The 25,449-nt window shown below is 50.7% G+C and overlaps 1 protein-coding gene and 1 pseudogene across 6 annotated transcripts in view; one reads left to right on the top strand and one right to left on the bottom strand.

The window, feature by feature from the left end:
* The window catches only part of S1pr2 (sphingosine-1-phosphate receptor 2), a 41,990-nt gene that overhangs the window by 11,241 nt on the left and 5,300 nt on the right, over positions 1–25,449 (top strand). For 3 of the 6 annotated variants that reach the window (XM_087201758.1, XM_021244915.2, XM_087201759.1), the window contains one exon: positions 10,364–13,177. In XM_087201758.1, coding sequence (XP_087057884.1) covers positions 10,405–11,463 — 1,059 coding nt within the window. In that variant the 5' untranslated portion in view covers positions 10,364–10,404 and the 3' untranslated portion in view covers positions 11,464–13,177. The other 3 variants (XM_004865483.4, XM_004865482.3, XR_002389574.2) reach the window with 3 other exon arrangements.
* Positions 23,073–24,183, bottom strand: LOC147821212 (smad nuclear-interacting protein 1 pseudogene; annotated as a pseudogene).

The raw sequence follows: 25,449 nt of genomic DNA on the forward strand, positions 1-25,449 counted from the left end.
CACCCCCACCCCCAGGGCCCAGGGGAGGTGGCAAAGTGCTGAGCCAGGCTGGGGGGGCACTTCCTCCCCAGCCTTTAGGCCCCACGGAGGAGCTCTGAGATTTCCGCTCAGTTAGGCGAGTTGAGGAGAGCCCCAGTTTCCCCTACTCTTCCCCGGTGGGTTAAACACCTGGTGTCTAGATGTTGCCCTGGCAATGGATCTCTATCTGCAGAGGACACAGCAAGGTTTTGCTGAGGTCCAAGAGGACTCCTAGGTCTGGAGAACCATGGGAATATGTTTTTTTTGGACCCCTAGGTCTGCCCTGGAACCTAGTGGACTCTGAAATTGAGCTTGGGAAAAGGAGTAAAGTCCACAATGACAACTTTATGTATTTTTTTTTCAGTGATGGGAATTGAACTTAGGGCTTTTGCACTGAGCTGTATACATCCCCAGCCCTTTTATATTTATTTATTTTATTTTATTTTTTTTTAATTTTTTTTGGTACCAGGGCTCAAACTCAGGACCTGGCACTTTTGAGGCAGGTGCGGTGCCGCTGAGCTAAATCCCTGGGCCCCCTTTTTTATTTTTTGAGATTGGGTCTCACTAAGGCTTTTGGGTTTTTTGGGGGGGGGTCTCACTAAGTTTCCCAGGCTGGGCACCATCCAATTTGTGATCCTCCTGTCTCAGCTTCCCAGAATGCTGGGATTACAGGTATGGACCACCACATCTGGGTTCTCTGACTTTTTTTTTTTTTTTTGCTTTGATTTTTCTTATCTCTTCAACCAAAGGGCTACTACTCTGTGTTAGGGGTGTCTGCTTTCAGCCTTTTGGTTTTGTTTTATTTTGTTTCGAGTACTGGGGATTGAACCCAGGGCTATGTGTGCTAGACAAGGGTTCTACCACTGAGCTATGCCACCAGCCCCAGTCTGTCAGCTTGGTTTTTTGTTTTGTTGTTGTTTTTTGTTTTTTGAGACAGGGTTTCTCCTATGTAGTTCAGGCTGACTTTGATTGAACTTACTTTATAGTCCAGGGTGGCCTCAAACTCACAGCAATCCTCCTGCTTCAGCTTCCCGAGTGCTGGGATCACAGTTATGTACCACCACACCTAACCAAACCATCACCTTTGAATGGTAGCAACCAATAAAGCATAACTAAGATCCAGTGAAGGGCATTACATGTTATATCACATCCTCATAAATCTTGTATGCATCTATGTACCATTAATATGTTCTTAATATTCATTCATTTGGGCCGGGGATTTAGCTCAGTGGTTTCGCCACCTGCTGCGCAAGTGCAAGGACCCGAGTTCGATCTCTGGTTCAAAAAAAAAATTCATTCATTTATTATTTATTTACTCAACTTTTTTGGTGGTACTGGGGATTGAACCCAGGGTCTTTGTACTGAACTACATCCCCAGCCTTTAAAATTTTTGAAAAAATCTGTTAGTTTATTTATTCATTTTGACCTATGGTCTTGATTTGTAGTTCAGGCCAGTCTTAAACTCACTATGTAGCCCAAACTGGCCTCAAACTCATGGTGATCCTCCTGCCTCAGCCTCCTGAGAACTGGGATTCCAGGCGTGTGCCACCACACCTGGCATGGATATGTACATTAATAATGTTACAGTGGGTCCTGGATTCCATCTCCTGCACTCCAAATACAGTTTTTATTTATTTGTTCTGGTTTTGGTGGGTAGAACCCAGGATCTTACACATGCTAGGCAAGTGCTCTGCCATGGAGCTACATCCTGAGCCCTTTTTAGTTTTCATTTTGAGTCAAGGTCTCACTAAATTACTCAGACTAGCCTGGAACTTGTGATCTTCCTGCCTCAGCCTCCCAAAGAGCTGGGATTACAGACATGTGTTACCAGACTTGCTATTTATTAATATTTTTGATATTATTAGCTATTATTATCACCATTGCAAGAACTAATTTACACCTAGAACTCAAGCAATTTGTTAGCTTTTCTTTTTCATGTCTGTAAGTTTTTTAAATTGTCAGCACAAGCTAAAATTTTCAAATAGTTCCCCAGGGTACACTGTAAAAAGCTGGGCCTTTCTTACCTAATTTTCCTGCCCCTCAGCTCTCCTCCCCGAGGGTGACAGCTGTGACGAGTGTCTCATGCCTTTTCCCGGAGGTGGCTCGTGAGGCCACAAGCAAATGTGTGTGTATTTATACAGCCCTTAAAAATACACTCAGAAATGGAGAAAAACAGCAGATATTGTATGTTTTCTTTCTTTCTTTTTAGCGACAGAGTCTCGCTATGTAGCCCAGGCTGGCCTTGAACTCACGGCAATCCTGCGTCAGCCTCCTGAGGGCTGGGATTACAAGTGTGTCCCACTGTGCACACCTGACCATGGTGCATTTTTCAGTGTAATACACTGAAATCAGTTTTGCACCAATACACATAAGACTGCTCCATTTTAATTTTTATTTGTTTGGTGCTGAGGATTGAACCTAGGCATAGAGTCTACCACTAAGCTCTCTCTATCTGCAGCTGACATTTCGTTTTTTGGGTTTTTTGGTTATCTGAGACAAGGTCTTGCTGTGTAGCCCAGGCTAACCTCGGACTCACAGTGATCCTCTTGCCTCAGCCCCTCGAGTCCTGGGATTACAAGTGTGCACCACCACACCTGGCTCCACTTTTATTTATTTAATTAATTTATTTATTTTTGGTACTGGGGATCAAACTCGAGTCTTTGCGCTTGCAGGGCAGGCGGCAAAACCACTGAGTTAAGTCCCCGGCCCTCCATTTTTATTTTTAATAGACATCCAGGGCCCCACTCCAATTTTCTTTTTCTTCTTGTTTTGTTCAGATGCTCCTAGGCAGAATACACATAAAGAAGAGTGTAAGCAGCCACTCTCTGCTTTTTATTGGTTCCATTGCAAGGTCTGTGGCAGCCTTCATTTTTATAATTTAATTTATTGTTGAGGCAGAACATGTGTGCGCACGCTATGAAAGTCAAGTACAAAGCATGCCCAGAAGGGAAGCGGAGCAGGCTTTCTCTCAGCTCTCTCATCTCTTGGTTTCTCTTCCAGGAAATATACGAACTTCTCCTTCTCTCTTCAGTGTATCTTGTGTGTAGAATACCAGCTCTGCGGGGACCGGGGTTTTTGTCTGTTTGTTTGATGATATACATGGATTTTTATTTGTTTGTTTGCTTGTTTGTTTTTCAGAACCAGGGATTGAACTCAGGACCTTGCACTTGCACAGCAGGCGCAGTGCCACTGAGCTAAATCCCCAGCTTTTTTGTTTTTTGAGAGAGTTATGCTTTGTAGTTCAGGCTGGCCTTGAACTCACTATGTAGCCCAGGCTGGCCTCAAATGTACTGAAATCCTCCTGCTTCTTCTTCCTGAGTTCTGGGATCACAGGCTCATGTCACAATGCCCCCCTCGATGCACCTCCAGACTGTTTGCAAGTTGGTAGCTGGTTAAGTGGTGACTAGACATCCAAACAAATTATATATACATTCGCAGAAGTGGTAGCGTTTGTTTTCTGCTGGTGTTGGGGATCGAACCCAGGGCCTCATGCTTGCCAGACAAGCACTCTGTCACTGAGCTGCACCCCAGCCCCTGTTAACCGCTTCCTTTCTTTCTTCAGAGGTGCTAGGGATCAAACCTAGGGGTGCTCTACCACTAAGCCACATCTCCATTCCTTTTTTTTTTTTTTTTGGTACCGGGGATTGAACTCAGGTCCTTGCACTTGTGCAGGAGGCGGCAAAACCACTGAGCTAAATCCCTGGCCCAATAGGTATGATTTTTTGTTTGTTTGTTTTTTGGTACCAGGGATCGAACTCGGGACCTTGTGCTTGCAAGGCAAGCGCTGGAACCACTGAGCTAAATCCCCGGCCCTTCCATTCCTTTTTAATACATATATATTTTTTGACATGGAGTCTCACAAAGTTGCCATGGTGGCACTCAAACTCCTGACCCTCCTGCCTCAGCCTCCCTGGGTGCCCGGCCTGAGCCAGCTGGGTGTCTTCAAATGTAGCTATTTTTGTTGGGACATAGTCTGGGGAATTGGTACAAATGTATGCCATGCCTTGATCATTTTCAGTCCCCTTTCTCCTTTCCTCGGTCTCTTCTTCCCCTCACCCTCTTCCCCATCTCCAAAAAGCCTGGCTCCTTGTTTCCCACCATCTCTCCTATATTTTACTCTCTAATTTATTTATATTTTGGGCTTCTCAAGGAAGAGAAACTGTGGAATAGTCAACTTTCTGTGTCTGTTTTATTTCACTTAACATTACGGGCCCAAGAGGCACCCGTTTTCCTACAATCATTCTACTCTATACAATCCCATGTGTATATATACCACTTGTTCTTTATCCATTTCCTCTGTGATTAATTTGCTTGTTTGGTGCTGGGAATGGAACCCTGGGCCTTCACACTGAGCTACATCCTCAACCCTTTTTTATTTTTATTTTGAGACAGAGTGCTGCTGAGTTGCTAAGTTGCCCAGGCTAGGTTCGAACTTTAGATCCTCCTGCCTCAGCCTCCCCGAGCACTGGGATGACAGGTTTGTACCACCATACCTGGCTTGAATTCTGGGATCTTATCAAGGCAGAGAACAGTCTTGTCTTTGGAGCAGGTCGAGGCATGCATTAGGTAGGAACTAACCTGTTGAAAGGGCACCCCTCAGGCCTGTTTGTTGTGTTGATACATAGAAGGTGCTTCAAGATTCCTTGTTGAATAAATAAGGGGACCCCATGCTTCCCTCTAATTTCAGGGTCCCAGGGACAAGCCCAGCGTCTATCCAGCACTGCAACAGGCTGAGGTCACCTGGCTAGGTGGGGAGCTATGACGTCACGGGGAAGCGTGACATCGCTCGCCTACTGGTTCTCACGGGTAGGGGCTGGGAGGGGTCGGACAGAGCGGTGGGGGGGCGGACAAAGGGGCGCTGCGCGCCGCCCCCGTCGGCCCCTGCGCCCCGGCCTGCCTGGCGGGCCACATCTGGAATTCACGCAGTCGTCGCCGGAAAGGGGAGGAGAGGAGGGCGGGGCCGGCGGGGGGGGGGCGAAGCGTCGGCTTCCCCGCCCCCTCTGTCCCTGGTCCTCAAACCCGGGACGCAGCCGAGCCCGGGCAGCAGCCCCAGCCCAGCCGCGGCCGCCCGGGGGACGCAGACGCGGCGGCCCCTCCTGCCAGCGCCGCCCTAGGGCCGGCAGAGCCAGGTGAGCGCGCTCTGAGGCAGAGGCCGGCAAGGGCGGGGCCCTGAGGTCGCGGGGTCCGATCTAGGGGCCCCGGGCGGGAATCGGGGGCGCAGCAGGCGCGCAGGCGTGGCTCGTGTCGTTGCTGCACGGAGGAGGTGGCCACCGAGTGTCCCCGCCACAGCTCCAGGCGGCCCCCAGAGACTCGGCCGCGAGCCCCCAGACTGCGCTGCCCTCCTTCCTCAGGCAGGAAGTTGGCGCCGAAAACGAGGCGGAATCCGAGCGCTTTCGAAGCTGGAGACTGAGAGGCGGGACATGGATCGCAGGGACCCGGTTTGGGTGGTGGACTTGGGGGAGGGGTGCTGCACCCCGCGCCTGGCTGTGTCCCGCGAGCCCAGGTGTAAAGGTGCTGCTCACTGTCAACAAAGGTCGGGATGGGACCCTCGGGCAGGGCAGACGACACCGGCTGCGCGCCTATCTTCGTGCCTCAGTTTCCCCGAGTTGTTGGTCACCCTGCGGGGGCGTGGCTTTGTTCTGGAAGGAGAGGAAGAATGATGGTGTGGCTCAGCCGCCTTTTCCTTCCCCTCCGGCCCGGCGATGGCGCGTGGGAGAGGCACGCGTGGCGTCTCGCACTCCGCAGAGTCCAGAGCTGAACTTCGTCCCCTCCTCCGGCACGAGTTGACTCACCCGGGGATTTCCACCCCTCCTCCGTCTCGGTCCTTGTCAGGCAGATGCCACTTGCTGAGCCCACGGTGCCCCGCGTGGCGGCAGGCGGGCTTTGGCACGTGGGGGTGCAGCTGTTGCAGTTGGAGCCCCTCCCCTCCCCTCCTCAGGTCCCCAGGAATCTGGAGGCGGTGCCCCCTGGCGGGATCCGCGGCAGTCGCCCACCCCACTCGGCAGTGTGGGGGTCCCGCGCGTGTGACGGTCTCGGGGTGAGGAGGCGCCGCCCCAGCGCGAGTGTGGATACCGCGCATTCCTCGGCCTGATAAGGAGGCCTAGAGAGCGGCCGGCGCGGGGCGGGTCCTGCCGGGGTCTCCATGGAGGCGCGCTGGGCTTCTCTAGGCGGGGGCTGCGAGAGAATCAGGCATCTCGGGACCCTTTGCTGTTGTTTGGGCCTGGACTGCGCTGAGGAGCCTCCCCACTAGGGTCTCTTTGGTTGGATCGTTCGTTCATCTCTCTGCCCCCTTCACACACTTTCTGAGTGCCTTCGAATCAGGCATCCTTGGAGGGGTTGAGAAGGAACTTGGTCATTGGCCGCCAGCAATTTACATCATACAGTGCAAAGGCAGACAGAAAACAAGATAAGGTCTTGATAGTGGCAAGTGCTGTGGAGATAATAAAGCAAGATGCTGTAACAGAAAGGGTTTGGGGAGGCTGCTGTTGGAAGCTGGTGGTCGGCGGCCCCTCTGAGAAGTGACCTGAAAAGAGAAGAGAGACAGCCATTTAAGGATTTGGGAGGAGGATGGAGCAGGTGGAGGAACAGCAGGGGCCAAGTCTCAGAGGGGGGAATCTGGGTGGATTTTAGGAAGCCAGTGTGGTCAGAGTGGCCTTTCCCTAGGGAAGTGAGTGGGCGGAGACAAGGTGGGTGGGAACCACACCACTGGGGCCATAGGGAGCCACAGAAGGTTGTGGAGCTGGGGAGTGAGCTAGGGAGTTCTAAGTTTAAAAGCCCCCTTGACTGCTTAGTGGAGAACAGGGGAGGGGTGACAGCCAGGGAGGAACCAAAAGACAAGCGGGGATACAGCTGCTCTTGGCAAGGGATAGAGGATCTGTGGGTGACAAGTGGGAACTGTGACCAGTGGGAACAGTGACCACAGCGTCTGCTTGTCGGCAGCAGGGAGGGAGTAGAGGGGAGCTGGGGAAGCCACTGAGCCTCCCTTTGGCCTTCCCTTCTGCTAATGTCCAGCTGAACACTGCTGCCCGACTCTGTCTCTTGTCACGTCCTCCTCAGCCCTGTCACTTGGTCCTCACCTTCCATTTCAGGCCTGGCCATTCTGTCTCTGGTTTGAGTCCAGTGGCCCTTTGTCTTTTTTTTAGGCAGGGATTCACTATGAGGTTCATGCTGGCCTTGAAATTCATGCTTTGCTGTGGAGCTGAGGCTGGCCTGGAACTTACCATCCGCCTCCCTCAGCCTCCTGAGTGCTGGGAGTACAGGTGTGCAGTACCACTCCTGGCTTCTCGAGCCTTTGAAGCCAGCAGTGCCTGGGGAGGTGAGCAAGAGTCAGGCTCTGCATCCAGGCAGGCCTCAGAGTGTGGCACGAGTGTGGCACGGGAGGGGAAGCAGGCCATGCCACCCTCTGACTCTGGGGAGGGCGCTGCTTCCTTTTTGTGGGAAGCGTTAATCTGCCCAAGCCCCTGCCTTAACAAAATTCTGGTAGGGAAGATGAGACTAAGATAGTCTGGGCCTCAGTTTCCCCTTCTGGAACTAAGACAGCTGCCTCCCTTCCTGCTATTGATCACTTAGGTTCCCGGGTCTGCAGTGCCCACAGCCTTCGCCTTTAGGAACAAAGACCGACTTTTTGGTCGGGTCCCTGGGGTTTGAGGGCTGAGCATATTTCTCATTTCTCCAGGAAGCGGCAGTAAATCTTTTCTGACCCTGTCGCCAAACGGGAGAGGGGCAATGGCCCCAAACTGAGCTACAGAGGGGGCGGCGGTGAGACAAACCCTGGGCTTTTTGCCCACCAGCTAATGTGCTTCCCAGGCCTGGGATGGGGCCTGGATGGTCAAGACTCAGGGCAGCGAGGGGGGCGTCTGATGAGGCGACCCAGAGGTCAGGCAGTGGTTCAGCCTGGCCCTCGGGGACCGAACCCTCCCAGCCTTAACCCCGTAGTCGGAAAAAGAGCGGAGCGACAGCGCTTATAAAGAGGGAGGGTGGGACGATCTGTAGAGAGCCCCTAAATGGACCAATCAGAGCCCGAGGATGGAAAGTTTTAACCAGTAGGGAAACCGCTCAGTGTTCTGGGATTGAAAATCGAGCCAATCAGTGTAGCGTTTCTGGTCCGACGTCCAGTCTGTTAAGGTCGAGCCAGCCTGGGACTGGCTGCAGTGGGCAGAGGGCATCGGGTTGCCTGGGGCCCTGTCCGGTAGAGGAACAAGGGGCCTCTGTGTGGCAATCAGGGCGGGGCAGCTGTTCCCGAGGACACGCACAAGCTCTTCTCTGTTCCCAAACTAGGACGGATGTCCCTCCGCCCAGGGGGAGCAGCTGGCTCTCTGGGGACAGAGGGGGCGTCCGGGAGTGAGATGTCTGAGCGACCCCGGAAGCCCCCTTCACTCCTAAGCTCACCCCAGGAACCGGCCCAACCAGCCTTTTCTGGACAGTTGCTCCTGGCTCGCACGTGGACCTTGCCAGGCGCTGTTCCAGGGACTCCCGGTCTTCCTGTCTAGTTAGCTAAGGCCTGGAGCTTGCTCCCTGCTCCCGCCAAGCTAGTTCCTTTGAGACCCCTGCCCCCTCCACGCTGGCCCCGGTGTGTGCCCTCATCTTCTTGGCCCACGCAATGCTCCGCCGCTTCCCTTCTGCTCAGTTTTCCTTGAGAGGGGGGTGGGTGACTCAAGTTTCCATGGAAGCGGATGCCCTGCCCCCTCCCAGCGGGCTCGCTGGACTTCAGCGCAGCTGCCTCATCTTCTCAGCCAGGGCCTCCTAGATGGGTCTCTGGTGACCCCCCAATTCCCCACTCCCCCACCCAGTCTTCCCCACACCGGATGTGACTAGGACTCCACCCTGTTTGTTCCAGGGCCTCACACATCTGGATTTCATCCTGGCCAGGGAGGGGGTGCCAACAACCCTGCCTACCCCTGGGGACCCTCTGGCCCAGGGCAGAGTAAGATGGTGCTGATGGGAACAAGCTGTTAGGAGTCTCTCTTGGTTGTCTTACCATCTTCTCCCAAAAGATTGGGTGGAGGGCACCCAGCCCAGAGCCCTGTTCATGTCAGGAAGAGGAAAAAGAATAATTTTAGCTAATACTTGCTGTGTGCTAAGCATTCTTCATGAATTTTTTGTTTTTAAGTGGAAGTCTTGCTATGGTGACCTGGGCTCAAGTGATCTTCCTACCTCAGTCTCCTAAGCACTAGGATTACAGGTTTTTGGTTTCATGCATCTTTTAAAAGGTTATTTTTAGCCAGGTGTAGTGGCTCATGGCTGTGGTCTCAGCACTTGGGAAGCTGAGGCAGGAGGATCACTTCAAGTTCAAGGGCAGCCTGGGCTACATAGTGAGACCCAGTCTCAAACTCCCCCCTTCAAGAAATTTTCCTGTCACTCTTCTGAAGGAGGCCTTCTTGTGCCCATTGCACAGATGAGAGTGCTGAGGTCCGAGAACCTTGCCTGGCTGGTCAGAGCTGCAGTGGGAATGGGCTCAGGCTGCATTGTCTCCCGGTCCTTGTCCTTGAAGATAGTGTGATGCTGGGGGTGCTGAACCCCAGGGCGCCCTGGTGTCTCCCCACACTCTAATCTTGGGAGCACCCAGGGCCTCCGGGCTTTCACTCAGCCTGAAATATGGCAGTGGGTGGTAATAAGCTGGGCATCGTGCTATCAGTGGCAAGGATCTCACTGACCCAGGTCACCGGGCTGCAGGAGGCCCCAGGCTTCTGTGTGTTTGTGTGTTTGAGAGAGGAGACAAAGAGGGCAGCTCCAGGCTGTCCCAGGGTTTTTCCTTCCAAGCTGGGGAGGGAGGGGCATGTCTGCTCCTTTGAAAGAGTGCCCCTCAGGGGCTACAGAGGTGGTAGAGCCAGTCTCCCTGGCCCTACCACTTTCTGGAGACTTCTGAGAGTGTATGGACATCCCTGGGCGTCCCAGATGTAAAGCAGGAATGAGAGCCAGGCATGGTGGTGCACACCTGTAATCCCAGCACTTGGAGGCTGAGGCAGGAGGATCCCAAGTTCCAGCCCAGTTTGGGCAATGTAGCAAGACTGTATCTCAAAATAAATTAAAAAGGGGTAGGGTGGGGATGTAGTTTAGTCTTCCCTTAAAACCCCATGTTTTCAAAAAAAAAAAAGAAGAAGAAGAAATGATGATGAATCCAACTTCATGTGGCCACTCAGTGGAGAAGTCCCAGAGCCAGAACTTTTTGTTTTCCTTTTTTGAGTTGGTCTCACTGTGTGCCCACACTGGCCTCAAATTCACAGTGATCCCCCTGCCTCTGCCTCTTGAATGCTGGGATTTCACCCAGCATGGATCCAGAACAACCGTGTAGGTTGGCAGCAGCTACAGCTCTGACCGAGCATCTATCTGTCTCTGTTCTTTGCAGTTTGACAGCCCCATGGCCCTGGCTGGCCACTGAGCCCCACCATGGGCGCTTTCTACTCTGAGTACCTCAATTCCAACAAGGTCAAGGAGCACTACAATTACACCAAGGAGACTCTGGACATGCAGGAGACGCCATCCCGCCAGGTGGCCTCGGCCTTCATCATCATCCTGTGCTGTGCCATCGTGGTGGAAAACCTGCTGGTGCTCATCGCCGTGGGCCGTAACAGCAAGTTCCACTCGGCCATGTACTTGTTCCTGGGCAACCTGGCCGCATCCGACCTCCTGGCGGGCATGGCCTTCATTGCCAACACCTTGCTGTCGGGCTCCGTCACCCTGGGGCTGACGCCAGTGCAGTGGTTTGCCCGTGAGGGCTCGGCCTTCATCACCCTGTCCGCCTCTGTCTTCAGCCTTCTGGCCATCGCCATCGAGCGGCACGTGGCCATCGCTAAGGTCAAGCTGTATGGCAGTGACAAGAGCTGCCGTATGCTGCTGCTCATTGGGGCCTCATGGGTCATCTCGCTGGTCCTCGGCGGCCTCCCCATCCTGGGCTGGAACTGCCTGGGCCACCTGGACACCTGCTCTACTGTCCTGCCTCTCTACGCCAAGCAGTATGTGCTATGCGTGGTAACCATCTTTTCTGTCATCCTGTTGGCCATTGTCGCCCTGTACATCCGCATCTACTGCGTGGTCCGCTCGAGCCACGCAGATCTGGCTGGCCCGCAGACGCTGGCTCTGCTCAAGACTGTCACCATCGTGCTGGGCGTCTTCATCGTCTGCTGGCTGCCCGCCTTTAGCATCCTGCTCTTAGACTACGCCTGTCCCGTCCGGTCCTGCCCCATTCTCTACAAAGCCCACTACTTCTTTGCCTTTGCCACCCTTAACTCGCTGCTGAACCCTGTCATCTACACATGGCGGAGCCGAGACCTGCGGCGGGAGGTGCTGCGGCCACTGCAGTGCTGGCAGCGGGCGGCCAGGGGCCCAGGACGGCGGGACAGGACCCCAGGCCACCGCCTTCTGCCCCTTCGCAACTCCAGCTCGCTGGAGAGGGGCACGAACATGCCCACATCGCCCACGTTTCTGGAGGGCAACACAGTGGTCTGAAGGGAAGGGCCAGGCCACAGAGCTGCCAAGAGAGGGACTGGTTACCTCAGATGGAGGTTAGGGGTTGCCAAGCAAGATCCCCTACCCCAGACCTGGGGATCTGCAGACGGCCCACAGCCAGGGTGGCTGGCAAGGGCGTGGAGTAGCCAGATGGCAGGGCTGCCATGCAGTGCTTGAGGCCAGTGCGGTGACCCTAGGGACCTTTAAAGGACTAGGGTGACAGCGAGTGGAAGGTCAGGGTAGGAACTGTTTACCACCCGGTACAAACGTGTGTGTGTGTGTGTGTGTGTGTGTGTGTACACGTGCGGTAGTGGGGATTAAACCCAAGGCCTTCACACTGAGCTGTATCTCCAACTCATTCTCTCTCCTTCAATGATTTTTTGTTTGTTTTGTTTTGTTTTTGTGGTACTGAGGATCGAACTCAGGACCTTGTCCTTGCAAGGTAGGCACGGCGCCACTGAGCTAAATCCCCAGCACAATGTTTGTTTTTTTTGAGACAGGGTCTCGCTAAATAGTGCAGGCTGACTGACCTCCAACTCTCGGTGATCCTCCTTGCTAATACACTTTTTTTTTTTTTTTTTGGTACCGGGGATCAAACTCGGAACCTTGCACTAGTGAGGCAGGTGGCCAAACCACTGAACTAAAGCCCTGGCTCTTCTTGGAGTGCTGGGATTGCAGGTGTGTGCCACCAAGCTCAGCCCTGATTTTAACATTTTCCTGTTTGAACCTCCACCCCACACCTAGCTCCTCTGTCTGAATTTATCATTCCTGCCACCTTCTCTGGACAACCTCAGGCCACTTCTTTGGAACCACTGTTCCTGGGGACTGGAGGCTTCCTCCCCAGACCTGCCAAGCTCAAATCCATAGCTTCCCCAAATGTCCCCAGCCACCCGTTTGGCTACTTCTTCCCTTTCCTCTTATCTGCCCGGAAAGGAAACCCAAGTAGAAATGGGGGGAAGCCCCATTTCCATTCTTGAATCTCACTGGCTAGTTGCACTACTTGGGACTCTGAAAAATCACCCAGGGCTGGAGAAACCGGTTTGGGGGTACTGTGAAGCGCCCCCCCACCCCCACCCCGGTCCCTTGGCAGCGGCAGTATGAAACAGGAGAAAATTCTGGGGGAGATTTGGCCCTTTCTGCCCACTCCCACCCCCAAAACCACCCAAGCTACTCTGCCCTGGACCTCCCCCCAGCCCAGGCCCCAGGTTCCTTGAGGCAGAGGAGCCCTGAGCCACACGGGGTTGGGGTGACCAAGGACAGGTCTGGGGACGCTGACCCCTTGCTACCACCAGAAGGACTTTGTTGAATTCTGTGGAAGGGCCATTGCGGTACAAAGTATATTTATGTGTGTGTGTGTGTGTGTGTGTGTGTGTGTGTGTGCGCGTGTGTGCGTGCGCGTGCGCGCCCACAAATCCAGGGTGTCTGTGACTTCCCTGCACCCTGATTCCCCCAGAGTGGATGCTGTCCTGTGTCCCCTTGTCCCTGTCCATACTGACGCTGCCGAGGGGGTCCAGGCTGGACTGCTTTGGAATCGCTGGCACATCTCATGGGTAGGGAAACCTCACTCCTTAAATCAGTGTCTTGTGAATGCAGAGGCTGAGGGTGGGGGGATTCTGGGGGGCCAGGAGCCAATCAGGGGCTTGCACCCCTCAAGACCTCCCCAGATGCCCCCAAGCCCGACCTCCAGACCTGAGCCAATAAATGGTTCAATTACTCTTTCTGTGTTGGTTGTGTCTTTGGGGGCTGAAGGTCACTCTTCCCCCATTCCGTGCCCCCTGCCCACCCTTAGCCTACCCCAGCAGGGACTGCCGTGAGCCCAGGGCTACATCCCCAGCTCATTTTTATGTTTTATTTTGAGACAAGGTATTGCTTAGTCCCTAAATTGCCCAGGCTGGGCTCCAACTTGCCATCCTCCTGCCTCAGCCTCCCAGAGTGCTGGGGTGACGGGCCTGTGCCGCCACACTTGGCTTGTAGTCATTTCTGAGAAAATGGGGCTCAACCCAGACCCTCTTCCCCTTGGGCAGCTGCCAACACTGTCTGGCCCCGAGGGATTCATGACACCTGCAGTCTCTCTGCTTTCTTTTTTTTTGGTACCAGGGATCGAACTCAGGACCTTGAGCTTGCGAGGCAGGTGCCGGAACCACTGAGCTAAATCCCTGGCCCAAAATATATTCCTATTTGACTTCTTTTTTTTTTGGTACTGGGGATCGAACTTGGGTCCTTGTGCTTGTGCAGCAGGCAGCGAAACCACTGAGCTAAATCCCCAGCCCTCTCTGCTTTCTTTTGAAGACAGCCTGCATGCTCACTGTCCTGGGTCCAATCCCCAGCACCACAAAAAAATAAAGTTACTCAGAAAGTAGAGTGACTATTATAAACTAGCAGAGATGGAAGTTCAGAGAGGTTAAGCAAGCCATTCCTGGTCACATAGCCCATAGTCAGGGAAGCCTGATTTGAACCCAGCAGGCTGATCGCTGCTCTAGTGAAGCCCCTGATCTCCTTTGCCATGAAGGGAAAAGCACAAGCCTTATGCAGAACCAGGAGAAACCCTATGTAGTTCAGGCTGGCCTCAAACTCAGAGGCCCTCTTGCCTCTGCCTCTTGAGTGTTAGGATTATAGGTGTGCACCATCGTGCCAGCCAAGTGGCTCTTTTTTTTTTTTTTTTTTTTTTTTGGTATCAGAGATCAAACTTAGGACCTTGCGCTTTCGAGGCAGGCAGCAGAACCACTGAGCTAAATCCCTGGCCCCTAAGTGGCTCTTTTGAAGACAGGTCTAGAACGTTGATGGGGAATTCCAGGCCCCCAAGGTGGAGCCGCACACAGCCATACCCACTTAGGAAGGCAAGGGTGGGAAAGGAGGGAGAGGCAGTCAGAGGCCTAGGCCTGCAACCCCCAGTGGAATTCCCCTCCTCCAGTTCAGAGTTCTCTGAGCCCTCACTGGATTGGGGGTAGTAGGGTTGGGAAAGTGCTGCAGGCCAGGCCGGAGCCAGCAACCTTTCCCCAAATACTTACATGCTTCCTCTAGCTCCTCATTTATTTATTTTGTTTATGTTTTGTTTTGTTTTGTTTTGGACAGGGTCTGGATATCTAGTCCAGGCCGGCCTCAAATTCAAAATGATCCTCTTGCTTTAGCCTCCCAAGTGCTGGGATCACAGGTGTGCATCACCACACCCAACACAAATGATGGTTATTGTAATGAGCGTGAAGTACTGACTCAGGAACTGGGGGCATAGGTCTATAGTACAGCCCACTTTCTCTGTCTCTTTCATTTGTGATACTGGGGATTGAACCCAGAGCCTTCACAATGCACTACTTTTAATTAATTAATTAATTAATTTTAAAATTAACTTATTTATTTTTTCTGATACCGGGGATCAAACTCAGGACCTTGTGCTTTCAAGGCAGGCTAAATCCCTGGCCTTTTTAGCTTCTTTTAAATTTTTATTTTGAGACAAGATTTCATTGCATCGCTAAGTTGCCCAGGTTGAGGGGCCTGGGATGTAGATCAGCGGCACTGTGCCTGCCTGGCCAGTGCAAGGTCCTGAGTTACATCTCTAGTACTGAAAAAAGAAAAAATTGCCCAGGTTGGCCTTGAACTTACAGTTTTTCTGCCTCAGCCTCCCAGAGCGCTGGGATTACAGGCCTGTGCCACTACATCCAGTTAGTAGTAGAGCTCTTGCCTAGCATGTGTGAGGTCCTGGGTTCAATCCCCAGTACTGAAAAAGAAAAATGGAATGAGAGAAGCAAGCAAAGCAAAGGAGAAAACAAAATAGGAAAAGCAACAGTTTGAGGGTGCGGGTGATACTGTAGATAGTGAGGCAGAGAAAAATCTCTGAAACAAGTGGCCCACATTCATTTGATAGCCCTTTAGAGATATGGCGAATTCCAATAGCAAAAACTGTCAACACAGAGCCAGGTGTGGTGGTGACACCTATAATCCCAGCACTCTGGGATGAGGAGGCAGGGAGATTTCAAATTAGAGCCCTGTGGAGTTTTCAACTCATGGAATCCTCAAAATAACCCTATAGGGCAAGTTACTCTTGTCGGCTCTGACAGGTAAGGAAACAGAAACATAGGGAGGTCAAATAACACAACCAAGGTCAAGAAACACTGTGAGTGGAGGTTGCTAGGCTTTGGACACTCCCAGTCCTTGAGGACTGTAATCTGATCCTCCTGCATCCTGCTACGAGATCTAATTTGTTGGCAGCTCCCAAATCTTGGAAGACAGAAGGGAAGGGACCAAGTTACAGGAAACAGGATGATTTCCACCCACTTTTTCACTAGGGAGGCTGTTGGCTAGTAGGGAGCATCAGAGTCATGGGGAAAACCTGTAAATGCAGACTTCTGCTGGGACATCATAGCACACGGCTGTCATCCCAGTACTCTGAGAGGCTGAGGCAGGAGGATCACAAGTTCAAGCCTAGCCTGGGCAACTTAGCAAGACCCTATTTCAAATAGAAATTATAAAAGGGTTAGGAATGTAGCTCAGTGGGAAGGCACTAGGTTCACTCCCTAGTACCACATTACAAAGAAGAAAGAAAGAAAAAAATTTTTTGAGAAACATTCTAGATTCCATGATCACTTGAAATGGTGCTTAGCATGACCCAGAGATTGAAGTTTAAAAATTATTTTTTTTGTGTACTGGCGATTGAACCCAGGGCCTTCACACTGAGCTATATCTCTAGCCCTTTTTGTTTTTTATTTTGAGACAGGGTCTTGCTAAGTCACTAAGTTGCCCAGGATGGGCTCAAACATGTGACCTTGTTGCCTCAGCCTCCCACAGTGCTGGGATCATAGGTGTGCGCCATGACATATAAGGCTTTTTTTTTTTTTAATAATCATATTAAGATTAGACTTAGCTGGGGCTGGGGATTTAGCTCAGTGGTTTCACTGCCTGCTGCACAAGCAAAAGAACTCAAGTTCGATCCCCAGTACCAAAATAAAAAATTAGACTCAGCTGGAAACAATAATATAAAAATCTTCATGGCTTAAATGGGAGATACAATGACTTCCCTCTCACCAAAAGTAGCTTTAGAGGAAATTAGTCCTGGCAAGAATAATGGATACCCACTCATTAGCAGTTCAGGCTCCTAACTATCCATCCACCCACCCATTCATCCATCCATCCATCCATCCATCATCCATCCATTCACCCATTCATTCATTTATCCATGTATCCATATATCCATCCACCCACCATCTGTCCATTCATAATGCATCCATGTATCTATCCATTCATTCATCTCTTGGCCCATTCAGCCACCCATTTATCTATCAACTCATTCATACATCCACCCATTTATCTAAACACTTCATTGAATTTCCTGAAAACTAGGCATTCTTGTATATAACCTCAGTAAAATCAAAAGCCAGAAGGCTTACAAAAACTAATCACATTTGGACCAGGTATGTAGCTCAGCGATGCTGTGCCTGTCTGGCAAGCATAAGGTCCTGACTTCAATCCCCAGTACTGGGGAAAAAAAAAAAACTAATTGCATTTTATCAATTGTCTCATTACTGACTTTTATGGAGGAAAAAAAAATCCCAGATCATGTGCTGCATTGAATTTTCTCTTTCTATTGCAACTGTTCCTGCTCCTTTGTCTTTCATGACCTTGACATTTTTAAAAAATAGAGATTAACTGGGCCAGGGATTTAGCTCAGTGGTGCCGCTACCTGCCTGGCAAGCACAAGGTCCTGAGTTCGATCCCTGGTACCAAAAAAAAAAAAAAAAGAGATTAGCTATTTGGTAGAATATCCTTCAATTTGAGATTGTCTGGTGTTTCCTCACCACTAGATTCATACTAACCATTTTAAAATTTTTTCATTTTTATTAGTACATGTTTTCATTGCATAATGACAGCACTCATTGTTGGGAGCTGGTATATGTATATGTACATAACACATATTAATTATTTTTCATCTCCTTCCTTTCCCTTTCCTCCTCCTTCCTCTATCTCTTGATTTCCCTTTGAGAAAGATCTCTCTCCTTGCTTCCTATTATCTTTTTTTTTTCCCTCTTCATTTATATTTTGGGTTTCTCATGTAAGAAAAACTATGTGATATTTAAGCCTGTGTGTCTTGTTTTTTTCACTTAACATTATGGTCTCAAGTTGCATCCATTTTCCTACAAATGCACCAAGTTTATCCTTCCTTATGGCACAATATACTATGTGTTTTTAGTAAGAAGCCCTGAGAATTGGGCGTGGTGGTGCATGCCTGTAATCCCAGCATTTGAGAAGCTGAGGCAGAACTTCCACGAGTTAGAGGCCAGCCTGCTATATAGTGAGTTCGAGGCCAACCTGAACTACATAGTGAAACTGTCTCAAAAAACAAACAATCAGGGGCCGGGATTTAGCTCAGTGGTTTCGTCACCTGCTGCACAAGCGCAAGGACCAGAGTTCCATCCCCAGTACAAAACAAACAAACAAACAAACAAACAGCCTCAGAAGTGAGGTTGTATTCTCCTCCTCTTTCTTCTTTTCCTCCTTTTTTTTCCAGACAGGTCTCACTATGTAGTTCTGGCTGGTCTTGAACTATGTAGCCCTTGCACTCACTACAATCCTCCTGCCTCAGCCTCCCAAGTGCTGGGGTTATAGGTGTGCACCACCTGCAAGGTCATATCTTTGTCCTTCTCACTATTCCTATCAGGAGTACCTGCCAAGAATTAGTCCCATAATTTCTGGTGTTAAATTTGATCACTTGCAGTCCCAGCACAAAAAAAAAAAAAAAAAGAAAGAAAATTAAATGGCTTGGCTGAGGCAGTATCTGCCACATCTCTCCACTTGAAACTTAGCACTTCCTCTTTAGAAATTATTAAGTATCTTGTGGGTAGGTTCTTTGAGACTGTTTAAATATCCTACTGTTCACCAGACTTTCACTCTTTCTCATCCACTTTTGCCTGAACCTATGATTACTCTCTGCCTATTGTCAAGTAAATCTGAGAGGTCAAATCATTTTATTTATAAATATGTCACATTTTATCACTGAAAGATGGTGACACTTAAGAAAGAAACGTAATCGCAATACCATCACCACATGTATCAAAAAGTATGGGAGTTAAAAGTCCTTCATGTATCTATTTATCTCTCTCACACTTTTTTTTTTTTTGAGACAGGGTCTGGCTGTGTAGCTCAGGCTGGCCTCAAACTCGCAATGATCCTCCTGGCTTGGCCTCCCAAGTGCTGAGATGACAGGTGTGTGCCACCATGCCTGGCCTTCTCTCTCTCTCTCTCTTTCTTTTGACTTCTTTCTTTCTTATATTGGGGATTGAGCCCAGAGCCTTGCACCTTCCACTCAAGCATTCTACCACTGAGCTTCACCCCTGGCCCTCTTTTAAATTTTATTTTGAGGTACAGTCTCACTAAATTGTCCAGGCAGCCTTCGAAGTGGTGATCTTGGGCTGGAGATTTAGCTCAGTGGTTTTGCCGCCTGCTGTGCAAGTGCAAGGACCCAAGTTCGATCCCTGGTACCAAAAACCCCCCAAAAATCAAAGTGGTGATCTTCCTGCCTCAGCCTCCCAAGTATGCACAGGCTTTCTACTCCATCTCCCTATCCTCATATTAACCCCCCCATTATCTACAAAGTTCCCATACTTTCCCAAAGTTCAGACAGTCAACATGCACCACCTTTTCCTGAATGTCTTGCTAGAAATAGATTCATCTGTCAAATCAGGAAATGGCATTGGTTAGATGGGATTCATTTACAGCAATCATTGTGGTGTAAGTGTTGAGTGTCTATCATGAACTTATTAAAACCAGATTTGAATCTCAAATCCAAACCTTGACAATCCAAGAAGACTTGGGGCTCAACCCCTGAAAACCCTCAAGTGGTTTCCTTGCCTATAGAATGGGTACATTAATAATCCTAACCTCGGTGCAAAATGGTACAGCCGGGCTGGGGATTTAGCTCAGTGGTTCCGCCGGCCGCCTGCCTCACAAGCCCAAGTTCCCCAGTTTGATCCCTGTACCAAAAACAAAAAACAAAAAACAAAATGGTACAGCCACTTAGGTAACTGGGTTGGCTGGTGTTTATTTTTTTGGTACCAGGTATTGAACTCGGGTCCTTAGCTTTCGAGGAAGGCGGTGGAACCACTGAGCTAAATCCCCGGCCCAAGGGTTGGCTGTTTTTAAAATTATTTATGTACTCATTTTTTGAGACAGGACTCACTGTGTAGTTCAGGCTGGACTTGAACTCACTCTGCATCCCAGACTGGTCAGGAACTCTTGGAGTTCTTCTGGTCTCAGCCTCCTGAGTGCTGGGATTATAGGCGGATGCCATAAGGCCTGGCTTCTGGCTTGGCAGATTTGTACAAAACCAAACACAAACTTATCACAAAAACCCAGTAATTTTTTTTTTTTTTTTTTTTTTTTTTTGGTACCGGGGATCGAACTCAGGTCCTTGCACTTGTGAGGCAGGTGCCAGGAACCGCTGAGCTAAATCCCCAGCTCAGTAACTTTTTTTTTTTGAAACAGAGTTGCACTAAGCTACAGGCTGGGTTCAAATTTAGATCCTCCTGCCCAGCCTCCCAAGAGCTGGCATCACAGGAGTGCACCACTGAGCCTGCCTTCAGCCTTTGATGACTTGGTGATGGCCTTTGGAGAATCAGTTGTGGTTAACTGGTGGTCAATTGGGGGGCGGGAGGCTCTGCACGTGAAACTCCTGTGGCTTAATGGCCGGCATTATTTGTACCCCTGTGGCGAGTGGGGGAGACTTTCTATCTTTGCAGAACCGAAGAGGATGGACGGACAGACGGACGCTGTGTGTTTTCACTTCATTCTGTAGAAGGTGGGTGATTCTTGGAGCTCTGCCCTTTTCTCTAGGACCGTCATGGGTAACGGCCATGGGACCTGGTGGGTGAAGAACTCCTGGTGACATGCACAGAGGGGTAAGGGCCGTGTCCTCTTATATCTGGCTTCTTCCACAAACTGCTTCTGATACACAATTTTTTCTGGTACTGAGGATTGAACCAGGAGCCTGAGCTACATCCCCAGCCCTACTGTTTTTTTTTTTTTTCCGGTACCAGGGATCAAACTTGGGACCTTGCACTTGCGAGGCAGGTGCCAGAACCACTGAGCTAAATCCCCGGCCCTAGCCCTACTGTATTTTAAGGCAGGGGTCACTAAGTCACTAAGCCCCCTAGCTTGTACTCCACCTTGTCATCCTCCTGCCTCAGCCTCCCAGAGTGCTGGGATTACAGGTGTGAGCCACTGCACCTGGTGATTTTTCCCATTTTAACAAGTTGGGGGAAAAAAATCAAAAGAGGTACAATCTTCTGCAACACATGCGAATGTAAGGAATTTGATTTTTCAGTGTTTTTAAATCAAGTTTTATTGGTACACGGTCATGTACACTCATTTCTGTGGCTGCTTCCTGGCTGCTAAGGCAGAGTTGGTAATTGTCATGTAGGGCTCACAAATCCTAAAATGTTTGCTATCTAAGCTGGGTGTGGTGGTGCACCCTGTAATTCCAGCACTCTGGGAGGCTGAGGCAGGAGAATTACAAGTTCAAGCCCAGCCTGGGCAACTTAATGATTTAGCAAGACCCTGTCTCAAAATTAAAAGATAAGAAAAGGCTGATACTGTAGTTCAAGGCGAAGGCTCTGGGTTCAACCTGCAGTAGCACAAAAAACAAAAAGCAAAGAAGTGCCTATAATGCTTTGACCTGCCCCACTTCCCAGGAAGATCAACTAAGCTATATCTCAGCCCTTTTACTTTTTGTATTTTGGGAGACAGGGTCTCACCAAGTTGCTACATTGCCCAGGTAAGACTCGAACCTGCCATCTTCCTGCCTCAGCCTCCCAAAGTGCTGGGAAAGAGTCCTGGTGTTGCAAAACACTTACATTTTTCTTTTTGCATTTGAGTCATCTGGGTGTGTGTGTGTGTGTGTGTGTGAGTGTGTGTGTGTACACGTTATGTTATATTGAGGTTTTACTTTGCATTTCCCTGGTGAACAATGAACTCGACCAGCTTCCAGACGAGTCCTGTCCTGGTGGATAGCCCCTTTTGTGAAGAGTCTGTTCAAAGCTTCTGTGCACCTCATTGAAAAGGCATGGTGTGTCTCCTATTAATTGGAGGCATTCCCTGGGTGTTATAGACAGAGGCCCAGCCCTGGGGCTGCTGTGGGCTGGGGTTTGTCCTGAGAGCCCTGAGAAGCCACCTGGGGGCAGCCTCTGAGCTGGGGTGGTGGTGAGGTCAGGTTTGGGCTCTGATGGGGAGTGGGGAGGGGTGTCCAGGGGAAGGTGGGGGAGGTGTGACCCGGGGTGGGGGTGGCCCGGGAGGGCCACTGGCTGGTCATGGGCTGCTGAAGGACATTGTGCAGGGATGGGCACCCTGCACTCTCCAGAGGGCTTGAGTTCCCTGGATTCCACTGCCTGCCTGGGCCAGTCCTGGAGCTGCATGGAGTTTCCTGGATCAGAGTGATAAAGTGTCCCTGTTGATTCTTTGAGTGCTGTGGTGTTGGGGACAGAAAGCCTGGGGCCTCTGTGGGGCTATGACAATTCCTGGGACATCTAGGATGACTCAGCTTTTGCCTTTCTTTTTTTTTTTTTCAGTTCTGGGAATTGAACTCAGGGCCTTTGAACAAAGCTACATCCCCAGCCCTTTTTAAATTTTTTATTTTGAGACAGGATCTTGCTAAGGCACTAAGTTTGTTTGTTTGTTTTGGTACCGGGGATCGAACTCAGGTCCTTGCGCTTGCTAAGACACTAAGTTAGCCCAGCTGGGCTTGATCCCTCCTGCCTCAGCCTTCCTAGTGTTATAGACCTTCTGACTGATCAGGACTCAGGACACATGCCCACTCCCCTACTAGACCTCATGCTGAGTTAGGGCTGCGTGGACCTTCGTCTGGTTGACATCTGGTGTCTGGGGTGTGACCGTCCTTGGTGAGAGGCTGTAATGTGTCCGGGAAGCAGGGGGTTCAGGCCTGGTAAGTCTCTTTTCAGAAAGTTTTGTGAACAGGATTTCAACTTCAAGAGGTGGGGGCAGAATGAAGACTAAAATAGTTCCTCATACTTTGTTTCGTTTTGGGGGACAGGGTCTCCTTATGTAGTTCAGGTTGGCCTTGAACTCAGTATGTCACCCATGCTGGCCTCGAACTGACAGAGATTCTCCTGCCTCAGTCTCCCAAGGGCTGGGAGTATAGACCTATATCCCACATGCCCCCCACACAGCCAACACTTCCCCTGTGTGAAATGGTAATTATGCTCTGTGAGGGTAGAAAACCAGTGTCATGTCTTAGGTTTCTGTCAGGCGCCTCCCACCCCCTGCTTAGTACTTCAGCTGATAACTGTGTGTCTTTAGAGGTTGTGGTCTGTGTAGACTCAGCCTATAAGGCCCAGGGGGCTAAATGTAGCTGGACTTCTGATTTGTGTTAATAAAGTTTTTGTTTTTGTTTTGTGGTGGGGGGTCTATATTTAGAGCTTTTATTTTTATTCCCAAAATGCATGTAAATGAAAACCTGCTCTTCAAATGCATAAAACTTTGCCTATCATGTGGTACTTCATTTTTATCACAAAACATTTTATGAGAGCTGAGCGGGGTGAGTCCAGCCTGTCATCCCAGCACTTAGGAGGGTGAGGCAGGAGGATTGCCTGGAGTTTGAGTCCAGCCAGGGATACACAGTGAGTTCAAATCTAGCCAGCACTATATAAAAGACCCCATCTCAAGAAAACAAAACAAAAAAATTCAAAACCTAAGTCCGTGTTCTTCAACAGTAACAAAAGCTATTTGGCAACAGAAGAAAGACTTGAGGCAATAAGAGGTATTACACAGAGCAACACACTGCTCTTTGAATGAATCCCGGAGTATCCCAGAAGCCAAAGGTGCCTCAGTAGGTGGGGTCCTGAGTTTGGTGGCCTCGGAAACCACTTCCTCCCCCCGTCATCCTCATCTCTCCTCCTGTCTAGTTCAGAGGTATCCAGCGAGTCGTGCAGTAGGACATACTCCGTACTGTTGAACCCGAATTGAAGTACATCCTTTTCTTTGAGTTCATTGTAGCTGCATGGCTCTTGTTCAAGAAAGTTTCGTTGCCTGAGTCCAAGTCAATGCTGCGGGCCTTCACCGTGGGGCCAACAGTACCACTGGCTTACATAAGCTGATACTGAAAGACTGCATGCTGGAGAATGTCTGCGATGTGTGGTGGCGATCCAAAAGGTAACCCTTTGGTGACAGATGTTCATGACAGAGAGTGCCTCGTCAGAGGGGTAGAGACGAGGGACGTGGGGCATGCGTGCTTCTGGGGGCTCGCTGTATCGAATGGCTGCACTTGGAAGGGGTTCATGTCTGATTTTTCCTGGACAGACACCTCTCTGTGTTTCTTGTCTCCACCGGGTCCAGGTCAAGGCAGCAACTGCTGAGTGGCACTACAGTTTCCACTGACTCCACTCTCCCGGGCCTGCTCCCGGCGCCTGGTTACACAACTCTCGCTCTTTCTCCTGAGCCTCCAGGTTCTGGCCCTGCTTCCCGTCCTCAAGGCGCCCCATGCCCCGGGCCTATCACCAGAGCTTGTCCTTTGTCAGGAACAGCCCAGTATCAGTCTCCTGTCTTGGTCACCGTGCCCGGGCCTCCGGGGTTCCTGATCAGAAGGTTGACAGTGTCGCCCATTCTCAGGTCCTCTCCGGGATGATCCTCTTGTTCCTCTTTCACTCTGGCTGTCCAGTGGGGAGGACTTCAGCTTCTATCACTCCAGGGAGATCTGCTTCTTTTCCCTGAGGACTTGCTCTTCATTGTGGTTCGAACTAGACACCTCCCAGGGCTTGGCTCCTGTGGTGGCCCAGGGAGGGCTCCCCCGCCCCGCCCCGGTGCGCAGGCTTGCAGGGACCGGCCGCTGCCACCCAAGGCCAGTCGACCAGGGCAGGGGATGGGGGCTGCTTCTGGGCTGAGCTGTTCCTGCTGCAGTGGTGCTCGTTGCTACATCCCAGTAACAGTGCCTTCACTGGCTCGTTCACTGTCCACCTCCTTCATTCTGGCAATTCTGGAACAGCGAGGAGGAACCACAGGGAGCAGTGCATTTCTCAGCCTCGATCTGGCTGCCAGTAGCAACTTTTTGACCACTTGGAAATCTCCTGAGAACTGGGAGGCGGTCTGCCTGACAGCCGGAGATGTTTACAGACCTTGGCAATGCTAGAGACACAAATTCCTCTCCCCGACCTTGAATCAGCGGGGAGGATGGCTTGATTGTTTATTAGTCTTTTCCATCATATGAGACAGGAGGCAGAAGACCTTATCCAGCAGGTGAACCAATTGCAGCGAACCAAAGAGAGCTTAGAGCAATGCGTGGCAGCTGGGGAAGCCATGTTGAAAGAAGTAGGGAGCGCTACCTCCTCTCTGAGCATAGGTTCTACATACCTGGAGAGCACCCTGGCGTTCTAGGCATGAACTGCTGTCTCAGAAAGTGGAAGTAGAAGAGCTCTTGACCCAAGAGGGGGAGTCAGGGGGTCCACCTAGGTTTACCTGCCACACAATGTATATGACCTACACAGCTATGGAGCTTCAGGAACTGGCAAAACATCATGCTGCTTGCATTGCTTCACCAGACCTAAGGCCTGGTGATCTCCACAAGTCTGAGGACCATTGCAGACGAGGGGAGTCACTCAGACGAAGTAAAGGGTGTATGAGACAGTGCCTACATGGCTGCTGTGGCTCTGGGATGAAGGAGCTGACAACACAGAGGTGAACCCACGGGAAATGGCCCAACTAGCCAGCATAGCCGGTACCCCCTCCATGTGCTGGATTTTGCAGGATGCACAGAGGCTGGCCCAGTGAGTGGGTAACCGTACTAGGATAAATTGGCTGATGGTAGCGGCCCACATACTTTGGCCAAACCCAGGAGCAAGTCACAAAATGGACAACCTATCTGGACTTGGTAGGTGTGCTGCTTGAAATGGACATGAGGCAGATGATATTTGCTGCTTGCTATATAGTACCCCTGATGAAGAATTGCTCACAGCACGCATGAAAGTTCTGGTCCTGGGCAGCAGCCCAGCCGGCACA

Source organism: Heterocephalus glaber, unplaced genomic scaffold (assembly GCF_053883595.1).
Source record: "Heterocephalus glaber isolate CG9 unplaced genomic scaffold, H.glaber_assembly_v1.0 deba00001760, whole genome shotgun sequence".
In the NCBI taxonomy this organism is placed as follows: Eukaryota; Metazoa; Chordata; class Mammalia; order Rodentia; family Bathyergidae; genus Heterocephalus; species Heterocephalus glaber.